A 27241-nucleotide genomic window follows, 5' to 3' on the forward strand; every position below is an offset into this window, starting at 1 on the left:
CCAGCGGGGTTGCAGGCTCCCTCCCCCTGCGGCCTCCCTCCTCCGGCTTAGTGCTCCAACCTTCTGCTTGGCGAGCGTGTCCCCAAGGGAGCTGGCCAGCTCTCTGTCCCCTGAGGTCAGCGCTGCTGAGTGTGCACAAGAGCCTTTCTCCCCCCGCTTCAGGAAGTGAGATGGAAGGTGCTAGAAAAACAGACTGACACTGCCCAGTGGCTCCCAGCCTTCCTCTCCCCCTCTCCCTTCCCCTCCCCTCCCCAGCCTCCAGCCTCCAGCCTCCACCTTCCCCTCCCTTCCCTTCCCCACCTCATTCTCACCCCAGCCTGCTCTTGCCTCCCACTGCCTGACCTGTCTCTGCGTTCCCTCTGTGTATTCCTTGGGCTCCACCCAGAGCCCTCTTGCCCTCTGGACATCCTCGACTGTGCTTCAAACCCCTTGTCTGACCTGCCTCTTCTGGGTACACTGGGAGCCCCTCCTTGCACGCTGTGTCTAGGGGTGACCTTGCCACCCCCTCGCCTTCCTCACCTCCCTGTGGCAGGACTCCCCCGGTACAGAAGCTTCCAGATGCAGCCACAGTGACTTCCTGGGAGTCCTGTGGTCTCTGGCCTCCCTCGTCCTCTGTCATTTGGATGCCTGTCTTTGTCCTGGAATTCTGGTCTCTTCTGCCAGCGGTAGCAGAAAGAATGTATACTTGTCTTTCTTCCTTTATTTTTTTAAAGGAATTATTTGAAAGGCAGAATGCAGAGGGAATGAAAGAGAGACCTCTGTCCTTTGATTCATTCCCTCAGTAACAGCCGGTTGGCCAGGCTATATCTGCTGGAGGCCGAGGGCTTGCAGGGTCTGTTAGGAAGCTGGAGTGCAGGGGAGGAGCTGGGCAGCAATCGCTGGCACCGGCGTGGGGCGTGGGCTGTCCAGCACTGCGCTGGGCACTGAGTGGCTATCCCTGTCACCGGCATGGGGCGTGGGCTGTCCAGCACTGCGCTGGGCACTGAGTGGCTATCCCTGTCACCGGCATGGGGCGTGGGCTGTCCAGCACTGCGCTGGGCACTGAGTGGCTATCCCTGTCACCGGCGTGGGGCGTGGGCTGTCCAGCACTGCGCTGGGCACTGAGTGGCTATCCTTGGCACCGGCGTGGGGCGTGGGCTGTCCAGCACTGCGCTGGGCACTGAGTGGCTATCCCTGTCACCGGCGTGGGGCGTGGGCTGTCCAGCACTGCGCTGGACGCTGGGCCCGGTAGATTGCATTCATCCCTTTGGTGATTAAGAGTATGTGTAGTACAGGTCGCTTGCGTGTTCCTGGCGCACTTGTGTTTCCTGGGCTGCCATGCAGGCTGGCGTCCCCAGCGTGAGGACGCACCAGGCGTGTGCAGGGCGTCTCCTCTTGGAGCCAGCCCCCCAGATGTGTGACGCCGATCTCTTGGGGGCGCAATGCTCCCACCCCCGGGCGTCTTCAGCTCTGAGACCAGACCTGTGGGAACGGCCTGTCCCTTGGTGTCTGTGTCGCTCCCCATCACAGAATGTACCGAATTAGGACACCTCTGCCTCGAAGCTTCAGAAAGAAGAGAGGGTTAGAGAGGGGCCAGTGAGAGCCAACCCAGACGCAGCATGTATCCAGCTTTGTTACCGAGTTTCGAACAGAAGGAGTTTGTGTCTTTCTACATTGTCTCCTCAGCAAAGAGGACACTTTGAATTAAGACAGAGGCCTGGTCAGTGTTCAGGGGGCTGCCATTGTTGGGTCCAGGCCGAAGAAGGCTTGTTCCTCGCCTGGGTGTGCCCACCCATTCCTGTGGTGGAATGGTTGTGGGGTTCCTAACCAGGGAGGTGTGTGAGACAGAAGGGGGCAGCTGCAGGGGCAGGCTGCTCTCCCAGGCCGTGGGCTGCATCTCCCGGGACTGTGGGCTGCTCTCCCGGGGCCCCACCAACTCTTGCCTGCCTTGCAGACGGCTTGTTTCCGGGAAGAGCGTGACGTGCTGGTGAACGGGGACTGCCAGTGGATCACCACGCTGCACTACGCCTTTCAGGACGAGAACTACCTGGTATGCTCCGGGCCTGGGGCAGGCGGGGCTGAGGGGCAGTGCACTGCTCTGAGGGGTGGAGAATGAATCCCTCGGAGACCTGGGCAGGGCCATGAGGGCGGGCTGTGGGCCCTCGGGGGAGGCGTGAGTGGGGCGGGACAGTGGTGGGGGCTGGGCCGTGAGTGGGCTGGGAGCGTTGGGGGTCCACGTGACCTGCTTGCTGGTCTCTGATATTTGGATAAATGTTTCCTACCTTGAGTTCAGCAGGACAGCTTGGGGCATGTCCCTTCAGCTTGGTGAAGCCTCAGGGAGCCCCCATGCCAACCTGCAGACCCCAGGCAGGCTGCCCCTCCAGGCCCTCTGACCAAGGTTGAGAGATTCCAGATTACAAGTTCCTGTCATCTGCTTGTTCTGTTTAGTCTTTTTTTTCCCCCCCAAAGATTTGTTGTTAGGAGAGCCTGGTGCAATGGCTCCATTGGCTATTCCTCACCTTGCGAGTGTCAGGATCCCACATGGGCGCCAGCTTGTGTGCCAGCAGCCCCACTTCCCATCCAACTCCCTGCTTGTGGCTGGAAAAGCAGTCGAGGATGGCCCAAAGCCTGGGGACCCTTTTCCTCAGGTGGGAGACCTGGAGAAAGTTCCTGACCCTGGCTTTGGATCTGCTCAGCTCCAGCCGTTATGGCCATTTGGGGAGAGACCCAGCTGGTGGGAGATCTTTGTCTCTGTCCTCTATACATCTGCTTTGGCAGTAAAAACAAATCTTGAACAAGCAAAGATTTGTTATTTTGAAAGAGTTCCGAAGAAAGGAAAAGTTCTCTCTGCTCCTTCACTTCCCAGGTGGCTGCACAGGCCAGCACCAGGAGCCTCATCTGCGTCCCCCTGTGGATGCAGCATCCGAGACGCGGGGGACCATCCCCCGCTTTTCCCAGGTCATTATTGGGGAACTGTATCAGAAGTGGAGTTGTCAGAACGTGAGCTGGTCCACACGGTGTGCTGACGTCGCAGGTGGTGGCTTCACGTGCCACACGGCAGTGCCAGCCCCGGAGCCAGGCCCGCTTTGGGGCTGACGTTGCGTTTTTGATCCGTGTGTATGTCAAGTTAAGTGTGGGACTTGAAGCTCAGTGGAGAAGCAGCTTGAGATGAAGAGGAAGACAGCTCTGGTGTTGGGTTCTGAGTGCTGCAGGAGCGCCTGTGGACCTGGCCGGCGCAGACTGGGGCAGCAGGCGCAGCCAGGACCGGTCACTGCGGACCACTGAGAGCCGCCAGGGCCCACAGGCTCCGCTCTCCCTGGCGGCTGACTTCCTGACTCCCTGTGCTTCCAGTGCCAAGGAGAACCTTGCCTTGGGTTTGCTCCGGGGTCAGAGGAGGTGCTGTGGCATGTGCCTTATTGATTTGAATTACAAAGCCTGGAGCTGGTGCTGTGGTGTGGTATGTTGAGTCGCTGCCTGTCATGCTGACATCCTCTGTGAGGACCAGTTCAAGTCCTGGCTACTCCACTTCCCATCCAGCAGATAACCCAAGTGCTTGAGTCACTGTACCCGCTTGGGAGACTGATGCGAAACTTCCGGCTGTGGCCCTGGTCTGGCCTATTGTGGCCTTTTGGGCAATGAGCCAGTGGATGGGAGATCTCTCTTTGTTTCTCTCTCTCCCTCTCTCTAACTATACTTTTCAAACAAATCTTAAAAAAACAAAAAGATGAAGAAGAAGCAGCAGCAGCTCTGAATGGGGGCTTCAAAAAGTTTATGGAAATGCACATTTTAAATTTTTTGTTTCTAAAAATATCTTTATTCAGTAGTCAATAGGCAGTTCTATAGTGAGCAAAGGGGACGAGAGTGTCCACACTGCCCCTGGCCCTTCTGCCTTTGTCTGCATTGCAGCTTGGCTGCCCTTCAGGCCTCGCCAGGACATCCAGCAGGTGCCCCTTGCTTGGCCACTGCCCAACCCTGCTGTCTTGCTCTCCGGTCTGCTCCACCAGCTGAGCCCCGAGGAGCAGGCCAGGAGTGGCAGGAGTGCAGCAACAAGCAAACGACCCGCTGGACAGACTGGGAGCTGAGACTTGGAGCTCTGGCATCCTCTGTGGGCAGAGCTGGGCAGGGAGGAGGCCGAAGCTGCCCTGTGCTGAGGAGGAAACTCCAGGGCAGACTTGGGAGCTGGTGGAAGGTGGGGCCTCTGTCGTCTCTGAGTACTGGTCCCAGGGCACTGCCCAGGGTGTGGTGAGCAGGGTGTCACCAGCTGGGCACCTCCACAGCTGGTGCAAGAAGGCAGCATTGTAGTGCTGGGGCACACTGACCACAAGGCTGTGAACAAGTCCAAAGGGCTGGCCCCCTGGTCAGTAGCCAAGGAAGTGGTGTTTCCTCCCTGGATGATGAAATTTAGCTGTGTAGACTGGAGCATTCATCCGGAAACATGTGCGCAGAGCGGGGCGGGACACTGCTGCTACTGCCTGGAAATGCCTCCATTGGGGCCTCCACAGTGCCTGACCCGGCTTCCTCCTGCTGGTTCACTTCCTAAATGCCGACAGTGGTCGGGACTCAGCGGCGGGAGGGGTCTGTGCCGTGGCCGGGGCCCTGCCTCTCCGCAGTGTCTACATTAGCAGACAGCTGAGATGGGGAAGCGGGCTCGAGTCATGCTCCCCAAGCTTTCTTGGTGTCTTGACTCATGTCTTAGCTGCTAGGCCACAGGCCTGCTCTGGCCCAGCCGTGCCCTGTGTGGGCACCCTGGGCTCAGCAGCGCCTGCAGCCAGCTGGCGTGGCCGTGGAATCCCCTTGGATGTCGGCACAGCCAAAGGAACAGGGTGTCTCGCGACGCTGTGACTTGTCTGGATTCGTGGAGGAGGCAGGGGACCCGTCTGTCATTTCCTTCAGCTGTGGGGCAACTCCTACAGCACTCTGTGACTCCAGGGCTCGCGTGCCCCCTCCTCCCAGCCGGGCCGGCCTCCCTGGACGGAGCCTGTGCCCTGCCCCATGCTTGCACATGGGGGCATGCGGGGGGCGGGGGTGCGGCCTGCGCTGGTCACTGCATGTCTTCCCTTCTGCAATCTGTAGTACCTGGTCATGGACTACTACGTGGGGGGCGACCTGCTGACCCTGCTCAGCAAGTTCGAGGATAAGCTTCCGGAGGACATGGCGAGGTTCTACATTGGCGAGATGGTTCTGGCCATCAGCTCCATCCACCAGCTCCACTACGTACACAGGTAACGCCCATCGCACAGGCTGGCTGGGCTCAGCTGGGTCTGCCCTTCCCTGCCTGCGCCTTGCCCCAGGGTGCTGCCACCCTGTGCCCTGCTGGTTCCCACCACTTTCCATTCTCACTGCCTGCTGCCGCCTTCCGTCTGCCCAGTGCCCTCAGCAGAGGGCCGGCTGTTGCGAACCCGGGGTCCCACACAGGGAGGGGTGGGGGTCCTGTGCCCCTGCTGGGAGACCCCACAGTTCCAGACCATGGTTGCTTTTTATTTTTACAAAGATTCTTTTTTCTCGAAGGCTGTACTGTGGTCGTAGGTCTTAAAGGCCAGGTTGTTGTGTAGGAGCAAGCGTAGCCGCCCGCCCGCCCTGGGCCCTGTGCAGGTGACGTTTGTTAAAATGCGGGCTCAGCTGTTCTGCATACTTCCCTGTCCCCAGCCCTACTCTCTCCTCCTCCCATGTGGTCACAGTTATTAAAATAACAACTTTTTGTGAAATCAGCATTTGGTGTTTCCGACATAATGATTACGTGAATATTGAAAGCGAGCTGTGTGGTAGATGATACTTAGAGTTTTTGTTCCTGTGGAGTTAATAACGCTCCTGTGCGTGGTGAGCACGCTTGTCCCTAGGCATTGCTAATTATCCGTAAGTTCTGTGGTTCCCGGGCCAGACCTCCCGGGTGGCTGCGTGGCCCGCCCTGTGGGCCTGTCTGCGTGGAGCTGCCCACTCCTCGCAGGGCCTGCCCGCCCCTCGTGGGGCCTGCCTCCGCTGGCCTCCTGCCCCCGCCCCCCTCGGCCTCCTATCCCCCAGCAGCCTCCTGCCCTCCCTAGCCTCCTGCCCTCCTGCCCTCCTGCCCCCTGGCCTCCTGCCCCCTGGCCTCCTGCCCCCGCCCCCCTCGGCCTCCTATCCCCCAGCAGCCTCCTGCCCTCCCTAGCCTCCTGCCCCCTGCCCTCCTGCCCCCTGCCCTCCTGCCCTCCTGCCCCCTGGCCTCCTGCCCTCCTGCCCCCTGCCCTCCTGCCCTCCTATCCCCCAGCAGCCTCCTGCCCTCCCTAGCCTCCTGCCCTCCTGCCCTCCTGCCCCCTGGCCTCCTGCCCTCCTGCCCCCTGCCCTCCTGCCCTCCTATCCCCCAGCAGCCTCCTGCCCTCCCTAGCCTCCTGCCCTTCTGCCCCCTGGCCTCCTGCCCCCTGCCCTCCTGCCCTCCTGCCCTCCTGCCCCCTGCCCTCCTGCCCTCCTGCCCCCTGGCCTCCTGCCTTGCCTCCCTGTGTCCTCTTTCTGGTTTACTCCCCCCCGTTGGGTTGTGCATGTCTTTTAGCAGCCTAAGGGAGAGGGATGGGAGATCGTGTGGTTGACAGGGCTCACCTCCTTCCGCCCACATTTGTGGGGCTGTGTGCTTGGAGTGGAGTTTAGGAGGCTGTGCTGATGCTGTCTGAGCTGTGAGGTTCCAGCAGGGCCCCTCCTGCTAGTCAGTGTGGGCCTTTGTGGGTGGGAGCCCCTCATGTCTTCTTGCTCTGTCCTCCAGCTCACAGCAGGGCTGCCCTCTCGTGGTTTAGTCTTCTGTCTGTCTGTTAAGTGCCTTCCCGTCGGGGTCACTGTTGGTCGGACCTCCAGCTGACAGGACAGGAAAATGCGCAGTTTTGATCCCTGTGCCCCAGGCCAGCTCCTTCAGCCTCAGTGCGGCACGGCCTGGGGAACAGAGGGAGCCTCTGGGCTGTGGCTGCTATTCCCCAGGGCCGCAGCATGCACCCCTTCCTGCACAGCAGTCCCCCCTGTGCCCTCCAGAAGCTGCCTGGAGTGGGCAGTAAGGACCCCAGGAAGGCAGAGACCAGAGTGGAAGGCAAGGTGGACACCGTGTCCCCATAGACACCGGGCTTGGTGGACAAGGTGAGGATCTGGTACAGATTTAAGGAAGGGACTGCCCAGATAGCACCGGGTTCTGGAGAGCAGAAACTAAGGGTGTGCGAGGAGAGAGCCTAGTGGCTAAAGTCCTCGCCTTGCACGCCCGGGATCCCACATGGGCGCCGGTTCTATCCTGGCGGCCCCGCTTCCCTTCCAGCTCCCTGCCTGTGGCCTGGGAAAGCAGTGGAGGACGGCCCAAAGCCTTGGGACCCTGCACCCGCGTGGGAGACCTGGAAGAGGCTCTGGGTTCCTGGCTTTGGGTCTGCTCAGCTCCAGCTGTTGTGCCATTTGGAGAGTGAATCAGCAGACAGAAGATCTTCCTGTCTGATTCTCTTCTCTTTATATTTGCCTTTCCAATTAAAAAACCAAAAAGGCAGCAGTCCCGTTTCCAGCTCCTGGGGTTGCACAGAGGGTTTCCATCTTAGAGAAGAAAGAAAATGTGAGCAGCCAGGAGCCAAGGGCTCTGACCTAATCTCCCACCGACACCCGGGCCGACCTCTGCCTTTGCAGGGTTTTGGATCAGCACCAGAGCCGTTGGTCTTCACACTGATGCTCCGGCATACGCGGTGCTGGGGCCGCAGGCCGTGCGTTACCTGCTGAGCCTGCTCGTATGCTTGTGTGTGCTGCAGGAGGGGTCTGTCGCTTTTACACACATAACAGGATTTCTCTCTCTTCTTCCCTTTATTGTTAAACACGCATTTATCCTTTTTCTTTTTTTCTTCATTTGAAAGTAAGATAACATACTCCTGTCCAGAAATTCCACTCTCAAATGGCCACCCACCTGGTGCTGATGGGCAGGCTAAAGCCAGAAGCTGGAAGCTGAGTGTGACAAGGACCCAGGTGGCTGAGCCATCAGTTGCTCCCAGAGCAGGTGTGGCCATACAGATGGGGGTGTCCTGGCCACATCTCGGCCCTCAGCGCCAGGTGCCCTCCGCGCCAGGTGCCCACCACGCCGAGTGCCCACCACGCCGAGTACCTGCTGCTGTACCTGTGATTGTCGTACAGATTTCTCCCAGTTGACCTTTTGTTTATGATTTTTCACCATGAAGAGCTAAAAAAACTCATGATCAAATGTACAGGTGTTTCATTTCATCTGGGTTAGAAAGAAAGCTGTTTTCTTCTGACAGGTTCAGTTTTGGGTTAATGTGGTTTCTTTTTTATTTTTTTTTTAAGACTTAAATTATTCTAATTGGAAAGTCAGATATATAGAGAGGAGAGACAGAGAGGAAAATCTTCCATCCACTGATGCATTCCCTCAGTGGCCGCACTGGCCAGAGCTGAGCCGATTCAAAGCCAGGAGTCATGAGCTTCTTCCATGTCTCCCACGCGGGTGCAGGGTCCCAAGGCTCTGGGCCGTCCTCGACTGCATTCCCAGGCCACAAGCAGGGAGCAGGAAGGGAAGTGGAGCTGCCGGGATTAGAACTGGCGCCCATATGGCATTCTGGCATACACAAAGTGAAGACTCTAAACACTAGGCTGTTGCACTGGGCCCGGTTTCCTTTTTTCTGTGGTCCACTGGCCTGTTCTTGTTTGCTAAGAGGAGTGGGTGTGATTGCGCCAGGGTTGAGGACACTGGGTGTGGTATGTCGTGTGTGTGGGGTCCTCCGTCTTGTAGTTCAGCTCCTTTGCTTCTGGAAAGTGCTGTTGGGTTATAATTTCCAGTATGCTTTTCAAAGGATTTGTTTACTTGGACGATCTCAGGGTCTTCTATCCAGCAGGCCCGGAGACCACCAAAGGGTGAGCCGGCAGTGCTCTTCTGCGGCAGAAACTGGAGAGAAACGAGTGGTGAGGGATTCCCGTGTGTGTGAGAGAAGCCACGCGCTGATACAGAAGGGGCGGGCCTGACAGTACTTCCACCCAACGCCCTTGTGACTGGCTAACAGATCCGTCCATCTCTCTGGACGCTCCAGGGAAGTTCAAGGTCAGGAAGCACAGGAAGTGGTGCTACAGCAAACTCTTTATCTGGTGAAAAGCACAGTGAGTGTAACATCTGACTTGGTAGAGTTGTTTACAGAGGAGGTCCTAGCAGTGTAGGGAAGAGTGGGGTGCAGGCCATGGCTCTTCCTGCATACCCAGTGAACAGGCCATGTTGGGTTCTGTTAGCCAAGGGCACAGTGTGCCATGTGCCTGTGGCCTCCAATATGGGCTAGGCAGGTGGATGTCTAGGGGTGATCTCCCACAGAAAGAATTAGAGAGAGAGATCTTCCATCTGCCGGTTCACTCGCTCAAATGGCTGCAACAGGTCGGCCAAGCCAGGTGGAAGCCAGGAGCTTTTTCCAGTCTCCCACGTGGTGCAGGAGCCCGAGGACTCGGATCATCTGCTGCTTTTCCAGATATTTGTAAGAACTGGATCAGAAGTAAAACAGCTGAGACTTGAACTGGCGCCAGCATAGGATCTCCTTGCCCACCATGGCACACAGTGTGTGTGCTGGGCCATGACTGCCTGTCTTGTTCAGGCGCTCACACTGTGCCCCGTGCCGGCACACGTCACCTTGGCTACCCGTCTTGGCTTCCTGTCACCCACGGGTCTACAAATTGATTTTACTTATTGCAGTTTGCACACAGCTCTTTGTTTGCAGTCACTTGTGGCACTCCCTCCAGACAGTTCCAGGTCTGGGTCCTTACGTTAGATTTCCACCATGGTCCCTGTAGTCCCAGCTCCTGGCTCACCAGTCTCCACCTCCTGTGATACCCTGCTGAGACTGCACCATTGTCTGTACAACACTCTCCCACTTCCTGTTAGAACAGTTCCCGGGATTAGGGAGACACCAGGTGTCCTATTTAGCTAGGTTATTGGTGGTGCTGACCTTGCCGGAACCTGTTGGCCGTTAAGGTCTGAGGGCCACATGCACCTGTTTTGACCTGTAATGCCAAAGTCAGTATTATTTTCCCTGTGGCACTAATGTAGTGCACTGAGCTCAGTGAGTTTGCTCCCAGCTCATCACATGCACAGCTCGCTGTTGTCCCTGCAGTCTTAAAGCCTTTGCCACACTGTACAAATGGCACCTGATGCACCACTGCTGGAGTGTTTTTTTTAAAGATTTATTTTTATTAATTTTTTATTGGAAAGGCAGGTATAGAGAAGGAGAGACAGACAGGAAGATCTTCCGTCCGATGATTCACTCCCCAAGTGAGCGCAATAGGGGACTACCCGGACCTGTCTTGGTTGGCTCCTGTAGGAGTGCCACATTGTTGCAGTTCACTGAGCCAGAAATGAGTTCATTCCCAGCTCAGTGCATGTGCAGTACTGTCCCATAGCCTTTGCCTTCCTATATAAAATAGTGTCTGATTTGGCTCTAGGGGGCGGACTGGGCTGTGACATCCACCCTGTTCCCGCACTGCCAGTCTGCGATGTGCTGCTCTGTCTCTGCTCGTGGTCAAATCAAACAGACCAGCAGGACGGGCAGTTCTTTGTCTGGGTTCACCTCCTGAGCTCCCGCTGAACACCCCCTCCCACCTTGTTGCTGGTGGAGTTCAGGACGCCACTTGCTGAATGCCGCTGGGGTGCAGGTCACTGCAGCACCACAGCGTTGTGGCCGCTGCTTTCCTGCGTCTGTCCGTCTCCGGGTGCCCCTCTGCTGTTGTTCTGTCCTTCCTTATTCTGCTGTCTTGCTTCTCCAATCTTTTTTTAAGATGTTTATTTCCCTTCACATTGTTTCCACCCAGGCTTTTTGAGTCCTAGTGCCCTGAAGCCTGCTCCTGTTCTGGGGTGCTGGGTCCATGGAAAGGCTCCCTCCCAGCATCTGTGGGGTTTGCTGGGCACAGGTTGGCGCTGGCTCTGAGTAGTCCTTCTGGTTCCCTCCCCTGGACTGCCTGTGCTCCCCCGCAGGCCCGGCGCCTGCTGCCTGTGCCTCAGCTGGGTGTGCCTCCCGGGGCAGCCTGCCTGGTGAGCCGCGATGCTGACCTGTGTCTGCTTCCCGACAGAGACATCAAGCCTGACAATGTGCTTCTGGACGTGAACGGCCACATCCGCCTGGCTGACTTCGGGTCGTGTCTGAAGATGGACGATGATGGAACCGTACGTCCTGCGGGTCTGCCTGGGGCCGCGGCCCTCGCCGCTGCGTGAGAACCTGGGCTCATTGAAGTAAATTAAGAAACAATTCCTGTAGGGGACAGCTAAAGAGGACTGAGGATTTTTTATGTTCGCAAGTCATGTGAATGCCTTTAAAATGGAAAGATTTCTGGGTGGCCCCCACACCCTGTGCTGTCAACAGTGCCTTCTTGGTGGTAGCTGCTTTCCTGTTGGAGGGTGTCGTCGGTGCATGCGTGGGCTCCTTCGTCCTGGGGCCACTGACACCCCAGTGTGGATGGGACATCATGCCCACTCCGGCCCCCAGGCTGGCAGCGGCCAGTGGCATCCATCCTCTCTGCTCAGTCTGGTTGAGCAGCTGCTGCCAGTGAGCTGTGTCTGTCCTGGGCAGCCCGTGCTCCCTCCTGGGCCTCAGGTCAAGGCTCTGTTCTCCGCGTTGAAGAGACCGCGGGGGTGACTGTCCATGGGGGTGTCCAGGCAGGCCCCACCCGCAGGCTGTGCTTTGATGAGAAACCCTGCACGCCTGTGCCACCCTGGGCACACAGAAAGCAAGGGTGGCTGGAGTAGGGAATGCTTCCCACGTGGAGGGGCCCACATGGCCGTTAGTGCTGAGTCCTGGACCGTCCCGTTGTGAAATGGTGGAGGGCCAGCACCCCGACCCATCGCTCATCTCGGGGCTCCTGTCGCTGGACGTGCCCCCGACACGCACTGCAGCGTTCTTCTCCCCAGGTTCAGTCCTCGGTGGCCGTGGGCACACCTGACTACATCTCGCCTGAGATCCTGCAGGCCATGGAGGACGGCAAGGGCACCTACGGGCCCGAGTGTGACTGGTGGTCCCTGGGCGTCTGCATGTATGAGATGCTTTATGGAGAAACTCCGTTTTATGCCGAGTCCCTTGTGGAGACGTACGGGAAGATCATGAACCATGAAGTAAGAGAGCGCGTGCTGCAGGGAGGGCGCGCGGGTGGCGGGTCAGGCTGAACTAGGGGAGATTTAGGTGGCAGGTGCCGCGTCAGCTGGAGGGGTAGCCTGAGGGGAAGGGGAAGTCTCTAGGGGTCAGGTCCGGGGGTGTTTGGGCTCAGGCAGGGGAGGGAGACAGGTCTACAGGATACGCACTCCGACCTGGCCCTCATCTCGAACGGCCCCGGGTCTCAGCAGGGAGCCTTTCTTTGCGATGCTGTTCCTTCCAGGCTGGTTGTCCTCCTGGCTGTGTTGCTTCCCTCTTTCTGCTCTGTGTTTTCTTGTGTCTGGTGTCTTTCTTTTTCTTTATCCTCTGAAGTCAGTTGTGTGTCTTTCTGGTGCCAGCGTCGTTCCCTCCCCTATGTGCCCGGTACCCCTTGCCCAGCGAGATGCCCATGGGCAGTCGGCAGAGGTGAGCCCATACTCAGGGCCTCTGGGCTGAGATGTGGCCTGAGGCTGGCATGCTTCCTGCTGAGCCACAGCCCTGGGCAGCCGGGGGTGACGGGCATCGTCCCCTTGTGTGTGTGTGCTAGGGGGCACAGCGAGGCACAGGCAGCCAGGAGTAAGGGGCATCACCCCTGTGTGTGTGTGTGTCGGGGGCACAACGAGGCACAGACAGCCGGGGGTGACGGGCATCATCCCCTCGTCCCCTTGTGTGTCGGGGGGCACAGTGAGGCACAGGCAGCCGGGGGTGACGGGCATTGTCCCCTTGTGTGGGGACCCAGGGCATGGGCCGGCATCTGTCCCTCGGGTCTGGCAGAGCTCCTCTTGGGGAAAGGGGAGGCCCAGCTGAACCTGCTGCCCACGCTACCCACCACTGGATGTACTGGCAGTGTCTCCAGCACACAGAAAAGCTTTTTCCACGCACCGTGTCTTTGTGGACAAATCCCTTCCTGATGAGGAGTTAGCGAGCTTGCAGTATTCGTGGCTAATCTGTAGCATGGTTCTGGACTCTTCTTTGAGTGGCGTTCCTGGCAGTGGAATTGACATGGATGTTTGCCAGATGCACCCGGAGGAGGCAGTGTCTGCTCATGTGCCCAGCACAGCCCAGCCTGTGCTCAGGAGTCCTGCCTCGCTGACGGGTGGCCGTTGGCCAGTCGTGGCCTCTGTTCAGTGTGCTCTCAGGGCAGTCATGAGTCTTCTGCCCGCCTTGGGAGTTGGCGGCCGCTGACGTGGCTGGGTGTGGTGCCACGCACTCTGGGACGTGTCCACCTGCCTCTCCCCCAGGAGCGATTTCAGTTCCCGTCCCACGTCACAGACGTCTCCGAGGAAGCCAAGGACCTCATCCAGAGGTTGATCTGCAGCCGGGAGCGCCGGCTCGGGCAGAACGGGATCGAGGACTTCAAGAAGCACGCGTTCTTTGAGGGCTTGGACTGGGAGAATATCCGGAGCCTGGAGGCCCCGTACATCCCGGACGTGAGCAGCCCTTCCGATACCTCCAATTTCGACGTAGACGATGACATGCTAAGAAACACTGTGAGTGGGGGTACGGTCAGTTTGCTCAGAGTGGGCTGGTTGCACACAGATGAGAGTGATACTGCCAGCCTAACTGGTTAACAGATGTGTTTATTTGAAAGGTTGAATTAGGGAAGGGGGAGAAGAGAAATGTCGTACACTGCTTCACTGTGCTGTGACAGCAGGGCTGGGCCAGCTGCAGCCAGAGCCAGCGGCTTCTGCATCTCCCGTGGTCACCCAGACTCTTGGCCTGTCCTCTTCTGCTTCGGCAGGAAGTAGGATCCTAAGTAGAGCAGCCAGGAGTTGGATGCGAAGCTGAACCACAGCACTGGCCCTGGTCTCTGTGCTAGGACTGTCCCCTCCTCCCCTCCTGCCCTGTCTGCCTGAATACCGACTTCACTAGTGCTGTGTGTGTGTTCTTTCGCAGGAAGTACTACCTCCCGGTTCTCACACAGGCTTTTCTGGATTGCATCTGCCGTTCATTGGTTTTACCTTCACAACAGAGAGGTATGTGTGTTTGCCTCCCCTGGGAAAGAAGAGCTTGTTACGTCCCAGTGTGCTCTCGCCAGGAGGGTCTTTGTCCTGTGAGTGCACACTTGATTATGGGGCGATGTGGTGTGCAGACGCAGGAGTGGCCTTGTGAGGTCACAGTCACCGCATGCGGCTGAGCTGTTGGCCAGGTGTTGCTTGTGATCCACTGAGGCGCTGCGCCCTGCGCTCCCTGCACCGTGTCAGTCATGTGTTGCTGCTTCACTTGTTTTGTTGACCGTGTGTGTGAGTGTGTGCATTGCACGCTTACACCGTGGTGCCCAGGGCACTGGAAGTCTCCCCACAGCACAGTCTTGAGGGCTGTGGCTACACGGTACTGTCTGTACTGTAGGCTTTGTGGTTCTGTTTCAGTCTTTTCCTCCAGCCCTTTGCAAATGGGCAGCTGCACTCAGCTCATGCCAGTGTCAGCAGGGCCAGGCCACCGTGGAACTTGGCTGATGTCACACTGGTAGGCTGCTGGTGTTGCAGACTTGGTCTCGTGGCAGCTGGCACAGCCGCCTTGGCAGGGGTTCCGTTGTGCCTGGCAGGCCGGCCCCCTGAGAGCATTGCTCACTGTGTGAATGCTTTCACTTCAGTTTCCTCATTCTGTTTATGGCACCGACCATGGAAGCTGCATCGGGGGCACCTGCCCATGGCTCTGATCACCCCATTGACTTCTGTCCTGGGTGGGCCTCTGTGAAGGGAGTTGCCAGGGGTGTCCACTTGGTTCTGGAAAGGAGGCTGCGACCGAGGGGAGAGGCCAGGGGTGGGGAGGAGGGGAGAGATCCCCCATGCCCTGGGCTCACGGCTTCGTGGCAGCTGATATTTGGGCACCGCTTCTTGACTGTCAGAGGTCTGGGCGGCACAGTCAGGGTGAGCAGGTGTGCGTGGGCCCAACCCCCAGGAATGTGTCTCACATGCAGCTCAAGGCCTTGCTGTGTGGTGGCAGGTGTCTCAGGTTCTCTCTGTGACCTTGGCCAGCAGGGCCCTCGTGTGAATGGATACATGAGTGTACGTGCAGGCCCGGAAACTCAAAACCGTTTTTCTGATGTTGCTGTCACATAAAGAGCCAGACAGAACTAAATAATTCAAAGATAGGCAGCCCAAGAGTTAGGCTGCTTCAGTCTGCACACGAACATGGCCACTACTGGTTCGTTGTGAGTGACCAGCAAGTTGCAGAGCCAGCTGGTGACCTCTGCTGCCCGGGTTACAACGTGGTAAAGACAGCCGTCACGTGACACTGCTGCCTTCGCCCTCCTGGGTGGATGGTGTGGCATGAGTGGCACTGAGCGGCGCCCGGCCTGACTTGGTCTGGGCGTGCCCCCGGCAGGCAGGTACCTGTCTGGCTCTGGCACTGGGTGCAGTGTCGGCTCGGTGCCAGCACGGCCTCTGCTCTGCCCACAGCTGCTTTTCTGACCGCGGCTCCCTGAGGAGCATCATGCAGACGCACACGCTGAGCGAGGGTGACAACGTGCAGCGGGACCTGGGGAACAGCCTGCAGGCCGAGGCTTACGAGAGGGGGACCCGCAGACTGGTACAGGAGAAGCTGGAGCTGAGCCGGAAGCTGCAAGGTGAGGGGCTTGCGTGCTGCGGGCAGGGCAGCGTGGCCCAGTCCGTCCCCTCTGTGGCCCACTGCTCATACTGTGCCCTCCTCAGAGTCCACGCAGACCGTGCAGTCTCTTCATGGCTCCACTCGGACCCTGAGCAGCTCCAGCCGCGACAAAGAGATAAAAAAACTCAATGAAGAAATTGAACGGCTGAGGAGTAAGGTAGCAGGTAAGAGCCTGCTTGGACAGGAGATGGAGAGGACGGGGGCGAGGCGGGGACGCACCCTCAGGCCCAGCTGCGCTTTTGCTCTTCCACGTTGAACTTGCCAGTGCACCTTTTTTTCTGAACCTTTTTTCTTAAGGTAAGGCAGCCCCAGGAGCTTCAACATTAGCAAAGCCGCTTGGGGTCCTGATACCTCAGTGTCTGGACCATTGCACCTGTTTGCTACATTCAGCCATCCCTTGAGTCACTCCTCAAATGGCTGCAATGGCCAGGTTTCTGCTGTGGGGAAGCCAGGAGCCAGGAGTCCCTGGACCACCCTCCACTGCCTTCACAGGCCATTAGCAGGGAGCAGGATAGGAAGCAGCTGGGCATTGAACATGTGCCCAGAAGGATGCCACAGTGCAGGTGGCACCTCCACTGGCTGCGCCCCGGTCCGGCCCCAGGCCTATTGCTTTACCCGCAGATACACGGGCTGTCTGCTGCTTCCTTCCCGCGGTGACTGTGGGCCACCACGTGGGAGGTCCTAGACCTGCGTCTCCTCCTGTTGACACCCCTGAGTCAGTAGACTCCCAGAGAAAAAGTGATATTTAAACCTTGTCACTCAGAGTCACACCTTGAACCTGTCTCCTCAGAAAAAAGTTTTGAAAGAACCAGTTATTTACAGGCCTTTATTGCACTCTGAGTGTGGTGCCAGCTACAGCATTCAGAGCCACACAGGCTGAGGACTGGCACTGCCCAAGGCCTCCGAGCCACTGAGCCGCTCAGCAGGGGAGGCACAGATGGGTCAGTGGGGTGCCCGGTGTGTGTCCAGCAGTCCCCAGAGCAAAGCCGTGGCGTCACTCGGGCAAGGAGCTCAGTGATGTCTCTGTGTCAGATTCGAGCAGGCTCGAGCGCCAGCTGGAGGACACGGTCGTGCTCCGCCAGGAGCATGAGGACTGCGCGCAGCGGCTGAGGGGCTTGGAGAAGCAGTGTCGCCTGGCACGGCAGGAGAAGGACGACTTGCACAAGGTACCGTGTGAGGCCTGTTCGGCCCCTCCTCCAGGGTGGCCCCTGGGCTACATCCAGGTCCCAGATCCCTGCCTGCGACCGGCACCCATGTGACCATCGTCACTGCAGCTGACCGTGCAAGAAAGCGGGACTGTTCTGTGGAGCAGCAGGGACATGCGCCAGTGGTCATTTAGGATGCTGGCGCTGACTGTGGCAGCCTTGCTCACTACACCGTTCTTGAACCTGTGGTTTACGTGCCCTAAGACAGGAGGGGTTTCAAGCCCAGCAGCTTGCTGAGACTCGTCTGTGGCTAGTGGTGGCCAGCACCTGGCTGCAGACTTGATTAGGGCTCGGCTGTCCAGTGTGACTGTGCAGCGTCTCACGCCGACGCCCTGTGTGCTGAGCGTGGCCCGGGGACAGGGCCCAGGCGCTCTCCAAGGTGCCACAGCAGTTCTGGCCTTCCTCTGCAGCAATTGGCAGAAGCATCTGAGCGGTTGAAATCCCAGGCCAAGGAACTCAAAGATGTGCACCAGCAGCGCAAGCTGGCCCTGCAGGAGTTCTCGGAGCTCAACGAGCGCATGGCTGAGCTGCGCTCGCAGAGGCAGAAGGTGGCGCGGCAGCTGCGGGACAAGGAGGAGGAGGTGGAGGTAGCCATGCAGAAGATGGACACGCTGCGGCAGGAGAGCCGCAGGTCTGAGAAACTCCGCAAAGAGGTACTGGGCGGGCCGGGCCGGCAGGCTGACTGCCTCGTGCAGCCACAGAACCAGAGCTGCATGCCTATAGTCCTTGGCCGTCAAGGTCCGTCTGTGAAGTTGCTGTGGGAGGCCCCTGATGTGCTCCGTTTGTAGGTAGGACACTGTCTTGGTGCTGAGCCGTGGTGTGGCCCCTAGGAGACCCCACCCCACCCAGGGAGGAACGTTTTGGATGACAATAGCTTTCTATCTTGGGTGAGAAAGGGTGTCTGCTGAGCCGGCGTCCTGGTGTGCTCTTGCCGTGGAGGAGCCGGTGGGAGACAGGCCTCCTGCAGGTGGCACCCGGGAAGGGCCGGTGAGGTCGGTGCGTGGGCCTGTGCGCCTGTGCCTTCACTCCGCCCGGGCCGTGGGTCCTTACTCCTCAGGTCTCAGAATGCTGTTTTCTTGTTTATTTTGTAAACCAGACACTTTTTTTTTTTTTTAGAATTCTACTCACTTTTAAAAAAATATTTATTTATTTTTTATTGCAAAGGCAGATATACAGAGGGAAGGAGAGACAGAGAGGAAGATCTTCCATTCAGTGATTCACTCCCCAAGCGGTTGCAACAGCTAGAGCTGAGCCAATCCAAAGCCAGGAGCCAGGAGCTTCTTCGGGTCTCCCATGTGGGTGCAGGGTCCCAAGCTTTGGACCGTCCTCCACTGCTTTCCCAGGCCACAGCAAGGAGCTGGATTGGGAAGTGGGGCTGCCGGGGTTAGAACCGGCGTCCATATGGGATCCTGGCGTGTTCAAGGAGAGGACTTTAACTGCTATGCTATTGCACTGGGCCCAACCAGGCATTTTTATAGTCGCAGTCATACCCAACTTGAGTTAGTGAAGCCCCTGAGGATGGCTGTTTCCTTACAGGAGCCAGCGAGCGAGCTGGTAATGGTCTACACTCGGGCTGCAGTGGCTGGGTTGTGTGCTGGGCACGCCATGGTCAGGCCACACCCCTCTCCCACTTATGCGTATTTAAAACTTGCTGTTGAAAAGCAAAGCAGTATCCTACAGGTAGCAGAAGTACTTGTATGTGCAGGTCAGCATCCTTCCTGGGAATTTGATTTCAGTCTCAGTTCAGAGAGAATTTGAACCAGTGAAGCCCTGGAAGCAGCGGTTTGCTGAAGGCGCCGTGGTGAGAGCTCGCTGCTGAGGCAGGCTCTGTTCTGTTCCTGCAGTTGGAAGCGCAGCTTGAAGACGCTGTGGCTGAGGCCTCCAAGGAGCGCAAGCTGCGTGAGCACAGCGAGAGCTTCTGCAAGCAGCTGGAGAGTGAGCTCGAGGCTCTCAAGGTAGTGCCGGCTGGCGGCTTCCGGGCTGCAGGGCGGTCATTCCCACGGGCCAGCAGGGGCCTGAGCCTTGCCTCCGTGGGAGCAAAGCGCATTTCTGTGCCCCTTGCATGCCAGCCCCAGACAGCTGCTGGTCATCCTGCTGGGCTAACATCTCTCTGCCTTGTGGTGTCTAGCTCCTTAAAAAGCCCCGTACTCATGGAAGGGAGCCCGGGGAGGGAGCTGGCAGCACTGTAGGTGTGCATGGGGATGTCAGGGTCTTCTGAGCAAACTGCGGCTCGGCTATGGCTGTTTCCCTCTGCTCCTCACTAACCTGCCGCTTCTAGTTCAGGCTTCTTGCTGTGCCCGTGCTGAGCCCCTGCCCCCTGGCTGCCCGGGGCCCTGCGTGCCCGTGCTGAGCCCCTGCCCTCTGGCTGCCCGGGGCCCTGCGTGCCCGTGCTGAGCCCCTGCCCCCTGGCTGCCCGGGGCCCTGCATGCCCGTGCTGAGTGCCCCTCTTCCCTGCCTCTTGCACCCTTGCCCTCCTGCCTGTGCCTTGGGCCTCTCCGGTGCTGTTCTCCCCAGCCTCGGAGCTGCTCCCCTAACTGCTCCTTCAGCCCCTCCCTTCTCCTTATCACACTGCCATGTGAGCATCTTGTAGCTTATTGGCTGGTTGTGCGAGTGACCTTGGCTGTATTGTGGGAGCCAAAACCTTGGTGTATCCCGAGTCACCCCAACCCCAGGAATATCCATACATGGAAGAACTGGTGACACATGGCCATGGCAGGGCGGAACAGACTCCAGTGATTGGTCAGAGCGGCTGGCCCTGTGACCCCTGTGGTCGGCCACACATCTCCTAGAAGGAGCCTGTTGCCTGGAGGGTGTCATGGGCATTAGCGCTGTGCACGGCCCGTAGCCCTGGGCCACAGCGCCCCTCATGTCCCACCTCTGCCCAGGTGAAGCAGGGGAGCCGGGGCCCAGCCGCTGTCTCGGAGCATCAGCAGGAGATGTCCAAAATCAAGTCTGAGCTGGAGAAGAAAGTCTTGTTCTACGAAGAGGAGCTGGTGCGTCGCGAAGCCTCCCACGTGCTGGAAGTGAAAAACGTGAAAAAGGAGGTGCACGACTCGGAGAGCCACCAGCTAGCCTTGCAGAAGGAGGTCCTGATGCTTAAGGACAAGCTGGAGAAGTGCAGGCGGGAGCGGTGAGTCCCGCAGGGGGGACTCGGGCAGCGGCAGCGCTGGGGGCCTCTTTGAAAGGCAGAGTTACAGAGAACAGGAGAGAGAGCTTGTGTCTGCTGGTTCATCCAATGACTGCAGTGGCCAAGGCTGGGCCAGCCCGGAGCGGGGAGCCAGGCCTTCCCCTGGGTCTCCCAAGGGGGACAGCACACCAAGCCCTTGGGCGGCCTTTTGGTGCCCTCCGTGGTGCAGTAGGAGGGAGCTGGATCAGAAGTTAGCAGTCATGTCTTGAAGTGCTGCCTGCATGGCATCCTGCATTATAGGAGGTAGTCTGGGCCCACTGTGCCGCCGAGCCGGCAAGCTGGGAGCCTCTTCTTTTGGGGGAAAAATATGTATATATATGCATGTATAAGTATACACACACACACGTAGATTATTTATTTTTGTTTAAAAGATCTACAGAGAGAAGGAGATATAGAGAAAAAGATCTTCCATGCACTGGCCCACTCCTCAAATGGCTTCAATGGCCAGAGCTTGCTCCGAAGCCAGAAGCCTCTTCCAGGTCTCCCACGCGGGTGCAGGGTCCCGAGGCTGTGGGCCGTCCTCGACTGCTTTCCCAGGCCACAAGCGGGGCAGGGAGCTGGATGGGAAGTGAAGCTGCCGGGACTAGAACTAGCACACATATGAGCATGACAGTGCTGCAGATGGAGAATTAGCCTGCTGAGCCACTGCACCGGCCCAACTCCAGAAACTTGTACAGCTGCTTCCCCCTCTGTCTCCGCAGGCATAACGAGCTGGAGGAAGCAGTGGGCACAGTCAAAGCTCAGTTCGAGCGGGAAAGAGCTCTGCTGCTTGACGAGAACAGAAAGTTAACTGCTGACAATGAGAAGGTAGTGTGACTTCACACAGAGCTGGGTGGCTGTTTTCAGTATTTGATTTGAAAGCCTGTTGGGCCTTTTAGTGGGATGCTTTGGTTCTGCTGACAGCTGCTCGTAGCGGAAGTGCTGGGCTCTGCCCCGCCCGGCCGTGCGTGCCGGGCGACCTGTGGCAGATGCAGCCGCAGGTCCTTCTTGAACTGGACTGGAAGTGTCTGCCTCTTGAGATCTGTGTCTTAATGCTGCCGTCTATTGAAGGATGCCATCAAAGGGTTGAGTGGTGGAATTGTTTGCTTTCAGCTTTGTTCCTTTGTGGACAAACTCACGGCTCAAAACAGACAGCTGGAGGGAGAGCTGCAGGATCTGGCCTCCAAGAAGGAGTCGGCCGCACACTGGGAGGCCCAGATTGCCGAGATCATTCAGTGGTAGGTCTGTCCACCACGCCGCAGGTGCTGCAGCTGGGCGAGGCCCACGCCAGCTCCCCAGGTTGTGAGGAGGGGGCATCTCCACTCGGGACCAAGGGTGTGGACGGGAGGCAGCCCTGCTCGTACCTGCCTGAGGGTGGCGCATGTTCCCCCTCGGCCCAGGGTCAGCGACGAGAAGGACGCCCGTGGCTACCTGCAGGCTCTGGCTTCGAAGATGGCGGAGGAGCTGGAGAATCTGAGGAGCTGCAGCCTCGGCTCCAGAACTCTGGTGGGTGCTGTGGGAGAACCTGCGCCTTTGTGGTTAGCCCGCTCTTGGGCAGGGGTGCCACTTCAGAGAGCTTTGTGGGCGCTTCCTTGGGGGGGTGCCGAGTCCAGCTGCAAAATGCTGCCTCTGGTCAGCTGTCAGAAAGTCATGGTTCAGAAGCCGCAGCAGTGCGAGGACTCCTGCCCAGTGCATGTTCCCCTGGGTGAGGTACCTGCCACACTGTCTTCCTGGGGCCAGCTCGACCTGTTACATACACCCAGAACAGGGGCGTTTGGTGTGGAGGCTGAATTCCCACCAAGGATGCCCAGGCTTAGGTCCCTGCCCTGTGGTCAGCTCGCATGCCCTGTAACAGCGGCCCTGGCTGGCCGCAGGCAGTGGCTCTCTACCCACTGCGTCCGGGATTCCCTTCATTCTAGGCTATTCCATCATTCCTCCCTTTCTTACCAGTTTATTTTAAAATAAGATTCATCTGTCCCATTATTTGAAAAAATGGAGTGACAGAAGAGGGAGATCTCTCCCATATGCTGGTTCCTCGAATGGCCACCACAGTCAGGGCGGAGCCAGGAGCCCGGAGCGCTGTGCGCGCCTCCCATGTCGTGGGCCCTCTTCCGTGGCCACCCCCTCAGAGTGCAGCTTCGAGTGCTGACCACTGCACTTCCCATCCAGCTCCTTCTGTGCGGGCTGAAGGACTTGGGGCCCCATCACCCATGTGGGAGCCTCGGCTGGGCTCTTGGGCATTTTGGCCCCTTGACGATGAACCAGTCAGTGAGTGAATGAAGTCATTGAGCAGGTGGCACTGGTTTGCACCAACGGGGGGTTCCGTGTGTGTTTACCGCCTGTCTTACCCCCGGCTGAAGGACCCTCTGTGGAAGGTCCGGCGCAGCCAGAAGCTCGACATGTCGGCGCGTCTGGAGCTGCAGTCGGCGCTCGAGGCTGAGCTCCGGGCCAAGCAGCTGGTGCAGGACGAGCTGCGTGAGACCAAGGACGCAAACCTCTCCTTGGAGAGGTGCGTGCTGCTTCTCCGATGGGGGAGCGCAGGGGCGGGGGCAGCTGTGGGAGGCGGTGGGGCAAGCCTGGGGATGCACCCTGGGCCCCGAGACTGTGAGCATGGCACCCAGGTTCCTGGATGTGCTATGTGGCAAAGCTGCAGCCAAACAACAGATGGGCGCCCTCTTGCTTCCTGTGCGTGTCAGTGCTGTTAGGTGTACTAACGGGCAAGTTTCCAAGAGCTAGTATTTATAAATGGAAGTACAATGGTTTGGAATAACAGTAAGTTGAAGTGGCCATAGGAGACCACATATGTGACGGGTTCAGCCATGCCTGTGGGTCTGCCATGAGCAGGACACGATTGCTTGGGAGGGACAGTTACCAAGCCCCAAAATCCCATCAGTTTGGAATTTAAAATGTACATAGCAGTCACGTGTTTGCCCTGCACCCAGGCTGCCAAGATCCCTGCCTGCCTCCTACTGGCTGGGACACAGCTGGCTGCTGGCCAGTGTCGCCTGCTGATGCTTGGCGGCAGCCACACACCCTGTGTCCACTGCCTGGCTTCAAGTCAGAACCCGCAGGCCCTGGCCAACTCCCTGGGCATGGCTGGACTGCTCTGACCACCCGTGCTCAGAGCATGGGGAGCCGCAGGATCTGGAGGGCTTTCCCAGGTGGGCTCTGACCAGCTGCGACCGCCAGCTCCTTGCTGGAGGCTCTGGCCCGTGCAGCAAGCGCCAGGCAGCAAAGGCCCCGCCCTGCCCTGGCACTGTCCTCTGCTAGTGCCATGAAAACTGTTTCCTTTTGATCTTCAGTAAACTAAAGGACTCTGAAGCCAAGAACCGAGAACTACTAGAAGAAATGGAGAATCTGAAGAAAAAGATGGAAGAAAAGTTTAGAGCAGATACAGGTAACTTAAGAGCCGGAACCTCAGGGTTAAAGGAGGTGGCTTCTCTTTCTTGCTTTCAGATTCCAGCTTTCCACTCGAGTGCATTTGCAAGTTACTCTCAGGGCAACAGCCTTGTGTTGTGCACCTGCTGTGCTGGGGGTGGGGTGCCACCAGACAGCATTGGGACACGTCCTGAGCCCTTGGTGCTGCAGCCCTTGAGCCGGGCACCGTCCACACAGAGCCTTTGTGTCAGAAGCCAGGGCAGGCCTGCAAGGGCATGCCGGGAGCCCATGGCCTCCCGCAGCTCACGGCAAGTCAGCTTCACAGCGAGACAGCATCATGGTGTAAGCTGTTTGCCAATTTCCAAGAAATTTCTAGAAGGTTTTGTGTGTTAGGAGTTACAGCCTTTCGTTTATTTCTGGTTTGTCTCTCCCTGCTCCCCAAGTGAAGTTCCTGAATTTTGCGCCCGATATACCAGGCTTTTCCTACTTTAGTTGCAAGAACTCATTTGCCAGCCTAGCTGCGCAGGGCTCACCCTAGTTTACTCCCGGCTGGGCCAGGCTTCCTGGACACAGCTCAGGCGACTGACCCCCTCGGAGCTCCCCACACACGGCTGGAGATTGGGGTTGTGACTGACAGTCCCATGCCGCCTTCCGTGTGTGTCACGGTCCACTCATGGCCGCGTACCTGCTGTCCGCTCCAGGTCCCCAGTTCTTCTTCTGGAGGACTTGGCTTGCTGTGCCTGGCTCTGGGGCGTCCCGTGGTGCCTGCCCAGGACCTTCTCGGAGTGATCTGTGAACTTAGGGGAGAGGTGACATTGGTGACCTCAGGTTGAGAGTCACAGCTGCTCACCTGGACCGTCTGTTGCTTTTGCAGGGCTCAAGCTTCCAGATTTCCAGGAAGCCATTTTGGAGTACTTCAACACTGCGCCTCTGGCCCACGACCTGACATTCAGAGTAAGTGACTGCCTCCAGCGATGGAGGAGTTGGACATCGCCACTGATGCTGTGCTGAGCCTGTCACTGACCTGGGCTGCCCGTGGCCATGACCGCTGTGGAGGGGAGAGCTCGGGGCTCCCGGACTGCTGCTGTGGAGACAGTCTAAATGCAGCTTCTCACCTAAAGCAGACAAGCACGCGTCATCATTCCTGTCACTGGTCTGCATGCTGGGCGGGAGAGGGGGCTGTGATATCCGCTCGGCACCAGGCCTCAGCGTCCAGGGTAGAGGCTGCTGTTGGCAGTCCCGGGAGGCGCACCCTGCCCGGGGACCGCTGGGAGCAAGCCAGCAATCCAGAGAACCGAGAGCAAAGCTCGGCAGCGGGATCAGTGCAGGCACTCTGGTTTTCTGACTTTATGTTTAGAAAAGTTTGACCCTGCAGGAAAGTTGTAGGGTGGGCGCTGTGGGTGTGTGCACAGACGCCCTGAGCAGTCAGCACTGGGGCAGGACGCTCGCTGTCCCACGTGCGGACCTGCACAGCAGCGTTCGTCACAGAGGGCCTCCTGCTTCCTCCCCGTTCCTTGGTCCCTTGAATGGCAGAACTAGAGTGAGACAGTTTTTGGTCTGCTGGGTCACTCCCCAGATGTCCTCTGGCCAGGCGAAGCCAGGAGCCTGGAGCTCCATCTGGGTCTCCCTGCCATGCACGTGAGCAGAGTGGGGCAGCGGGACTCCTAGTGGGGTTCACAGGGATGCCAGCCCTGCCTCGGCCATGCGTGTCTGGAACAAATGCCTCCTACAGTGTGTCCCTGGGGGGGTATGTGGCCCCGCAGACGGTGTGGCCCCGCAGACGGTGGGGCCTCTGCCTGAGTGCATCGTTTGATCATAGCTTCTGCTGCAGTTGCTCCCAGTCAATGTGTGCCCATCCGGCCAGCCTCGTCTGGACCAAGCAGGCTCGTGGCCAGCAGCCACTCTGGGCACACAGTGTGGAGCAGAAATGGTTGTTGGGTCTTACTGGTGGGTGACACGTGTGCACACCCTGGGAAGCAGGAAGTAGAGTCTCAAGGTTGGTGGTCCATGCCAGCCACGTGGGGGCCTGGGTTGAAGTCCTGGTGCAGATAGCACAGCGGTTGTGGGCATTTTGGAGAGTCACTCGGGACATGGAGTTCTCTCTGCCTCTGTTTCTCATTCAAGTACACAAATTTAAAAAGGAGGAGAGCAGTATGGAACAGTAAGATCAGGGTCTGTAGAGGCCTCAGTTTAAGGAGCAAGTGCATTTAGCCCCTTGACGAACCCATTGCTGCAGATGGCCTGTCTTCCCGAGACAGCGGACAATGAAGCACAGTCCCATGGAGCCCAGATTGGGTGGTGTGGACACTGTGCCCCGTCCTCCCCGGCTCCTCAAGCCTCTTCCAACTCCCCGAGTGACCAGGGTGTGTACAGCTCTGTCGGCTCCAGCTGGCCTGGTCGGGTGGGCTACTGCATTGGAGGGGCGGTATGCCGCAGCACTGGGTACGGTGGAGCTCTGCTCCTCCCCACCGAGGACTCCCTCTCCTCGCCCGCGTCTTCTCTGCTAGCCCTTTGGGAGGAAGTGACTGCTGTGCAGCCTTCCTCACTCCCGTCGCAAGCAGCTTGCATCCTTTTGATTAATTCATCGACTAAATGAACCTAGTGGGGCTAAAATTAAATGACTAATTCCCTGCTCATTCCTCTGAGAATGGAAATCTTAACTTGCCTAATGTGTCTTATTTATGGGGATGTTGGCTCACATGTTGATGATTAGCTAACTGAGCTGGCCTGTCCCAAGAGCGCTTGTGGGCACAGGGCTACCTCACCTTCCTGGGGCTCCTAAGCAGGTGGGACTGTGTTGATGTCGTTGGGGCCACGGGGTGGGTATTCTGCTGTGTGTCCTGAACCCAGTTGCCTTCCTTCTGCTCCTTGGGCGTGGGGTGAACACCGTAGCTGGAGGAACTTCAGTGTCCAGGAACCCCTTGTGCAGTGGCTTGAGTTTTGAGGAGTTTGGGGCTGTCGTGTTACTCCCAGCACTGGTGTGAGAGCCCCACCAGATGGGGTTTGTAACCTTTGTCTGAAGTCACTGGCCTGAGCATTTGGTCACTTGTTTGTTCCCAGCACTGGCGAGTTGAGATGACATGCCCAGGCAGTCAGACCCAAGCCAACAGGCGTGGCTCCCTGCCCTTCCCTGGCCAGGCAGTGCCCCCGGAGAGGCCCTGGCGGAGAGCATGGGAGCAGGGTCTGTGACAGCCAGGACAGGGCCTGGTCTCCACAGCCTGTGTCTTCCTTTTGTAGACGACTTTGGCCAGCGAGCAGGAAGCCCAGGCTGCCAAGCCGGAAGGACCGCCCCAGACCCCGGTGGCCGCAAGTGGAGAACAGCAGGAGGTGAGAGCTCTGGCCGGCGTCCTGGGCCGCCGCTAGGGCCGCACCTGTGCCGTGAGTGAGACAGCAGCAGTGCAGTACATCAGAGATGCACCAGGTTGCTCTTGGTCACCTGTGCCCTGTTTGTGTCCTAGGACCTGGGTCGGCTGTCACAGAGGCCATCCGCTGTGCCGTTGCCCGCCACGCCAGCCCTTGCCCTGGCTGGACCAAAGGTAAGGCCTTCCTCACTCGGGGCACCTCTCAGTGTTGGAAAATACCTTTGTTGTAACAAAGATGGACATGCTGGGAGCCTTGGTGCCTGTGCTTTGTTGGTTTGGAATGGCAGGCAGCCCCTGACCCCATTTCCTCACCTCCTGCTGCCAAGGTGGCCACCAGGGCTTCCTGTCTGGCCAGCTCTTCCCCACTGGCTGCCAGCATGTGGACACCCTGTGTCTGTCTGAGGGCGTGGGCTCAGTGTAAAAGGAGTCCTGTGGCTCTGAGCCCTGGCTTGTTCGTGTGTC

At 58.4% G+C, this 27241-nt stretch overlaps 1 protein-coding gene across 2 annotated transcripts in view; it reads left to right on the plus strand.

Moving 5' to 3' along the window:
- CDC42BPB (CDC42 binding protein kinase beta) overlaps positions 1 to 27241 on the plus strand; it is a 57403-nt gene that overhangs the window by 18449 nt on the left and 11713 nt on the right. For both annotated transcript variants that reach the window (XM_040975027.1, XM_040975028.1), the window contains exons 4-23: positions 1934 to 2029; positions 5053 to 5201; positions 11008 to 11101; positions 11843 to 12043; positions 13301 to 13549; positions 13956 to 14035; positions 15461 to 15627; positions 15713 to 15832; positions 16701 to 16834; positions 17284 to 17526; positions 18718 to 18828; positions 19759 to 20003; positions 20762 to 20867; positions 21153 to 21277; positions 21440 to 21545; positions 22400 to 22548; positions 23342 to 23436; positions 24292 to 24371; positions 26655 to 26744; positions 26876 to 26953. In XM_040975027.1, coding sequence (XP_040830961.1) covers positions 1934 to 2029; positions 5053 to 5201; positions 11008 to 11101; positions 11843 to 12043; positions 13301 to 13549; positions 13956 to 14035; positions 15461 to 15627; positions 15713 to 15832; positions 16701 to 16834; positions 17284 to 17526; positions 18718 to 18828; positions 19759 to 20003; positions 20762 to 20867; positions 21153 to 21277; positions 21440 to 21545; positions 22400 to 22548; positions 23342 to 23436; positions 24292 to 24371; positions 26655 to 26744; positions 26876 to 26953 — 2718 coding nt within the window. The remainder of the gene's footprint in view (positions 1 to 1933; positions 2030 to 5052; positions 5202 to 11007; positions 11102 to 11842; positions 12044 to 13300; positions 13550 to 13955; positions 14036 to 15460; positions 15628 to 15712; positions 15833 to 16700; positions 16835 to 17283; positions 17527 to 18717; positions 18829 to 19758; positions 20004 to 20761; positions 20868 to 21152; positions 21278 to 21439; positions 21546 to 22399; positions 22549 to 23341; positions 23437 to 24291; positions 24372 to 26654; positions 26745 to 26875; positions 26954 to 27241) is intronic.

This window comes from Ochotona curzoniae, unplaced genomic scaffold (genome assembly GCF_017591425.1).
Source record: "Ochotona curzoniae isolate NIBS_2020 unplaced genomic scaffold, NIBS_Ocur_1.0 contig_2688, whole genome shotgun sequence".
NCBI lineage: Eukaryota > Metazoa > Chordata > Mammalia > Lagomorpha > Ochotonidae > Ochotona > Ochotona curzoniae.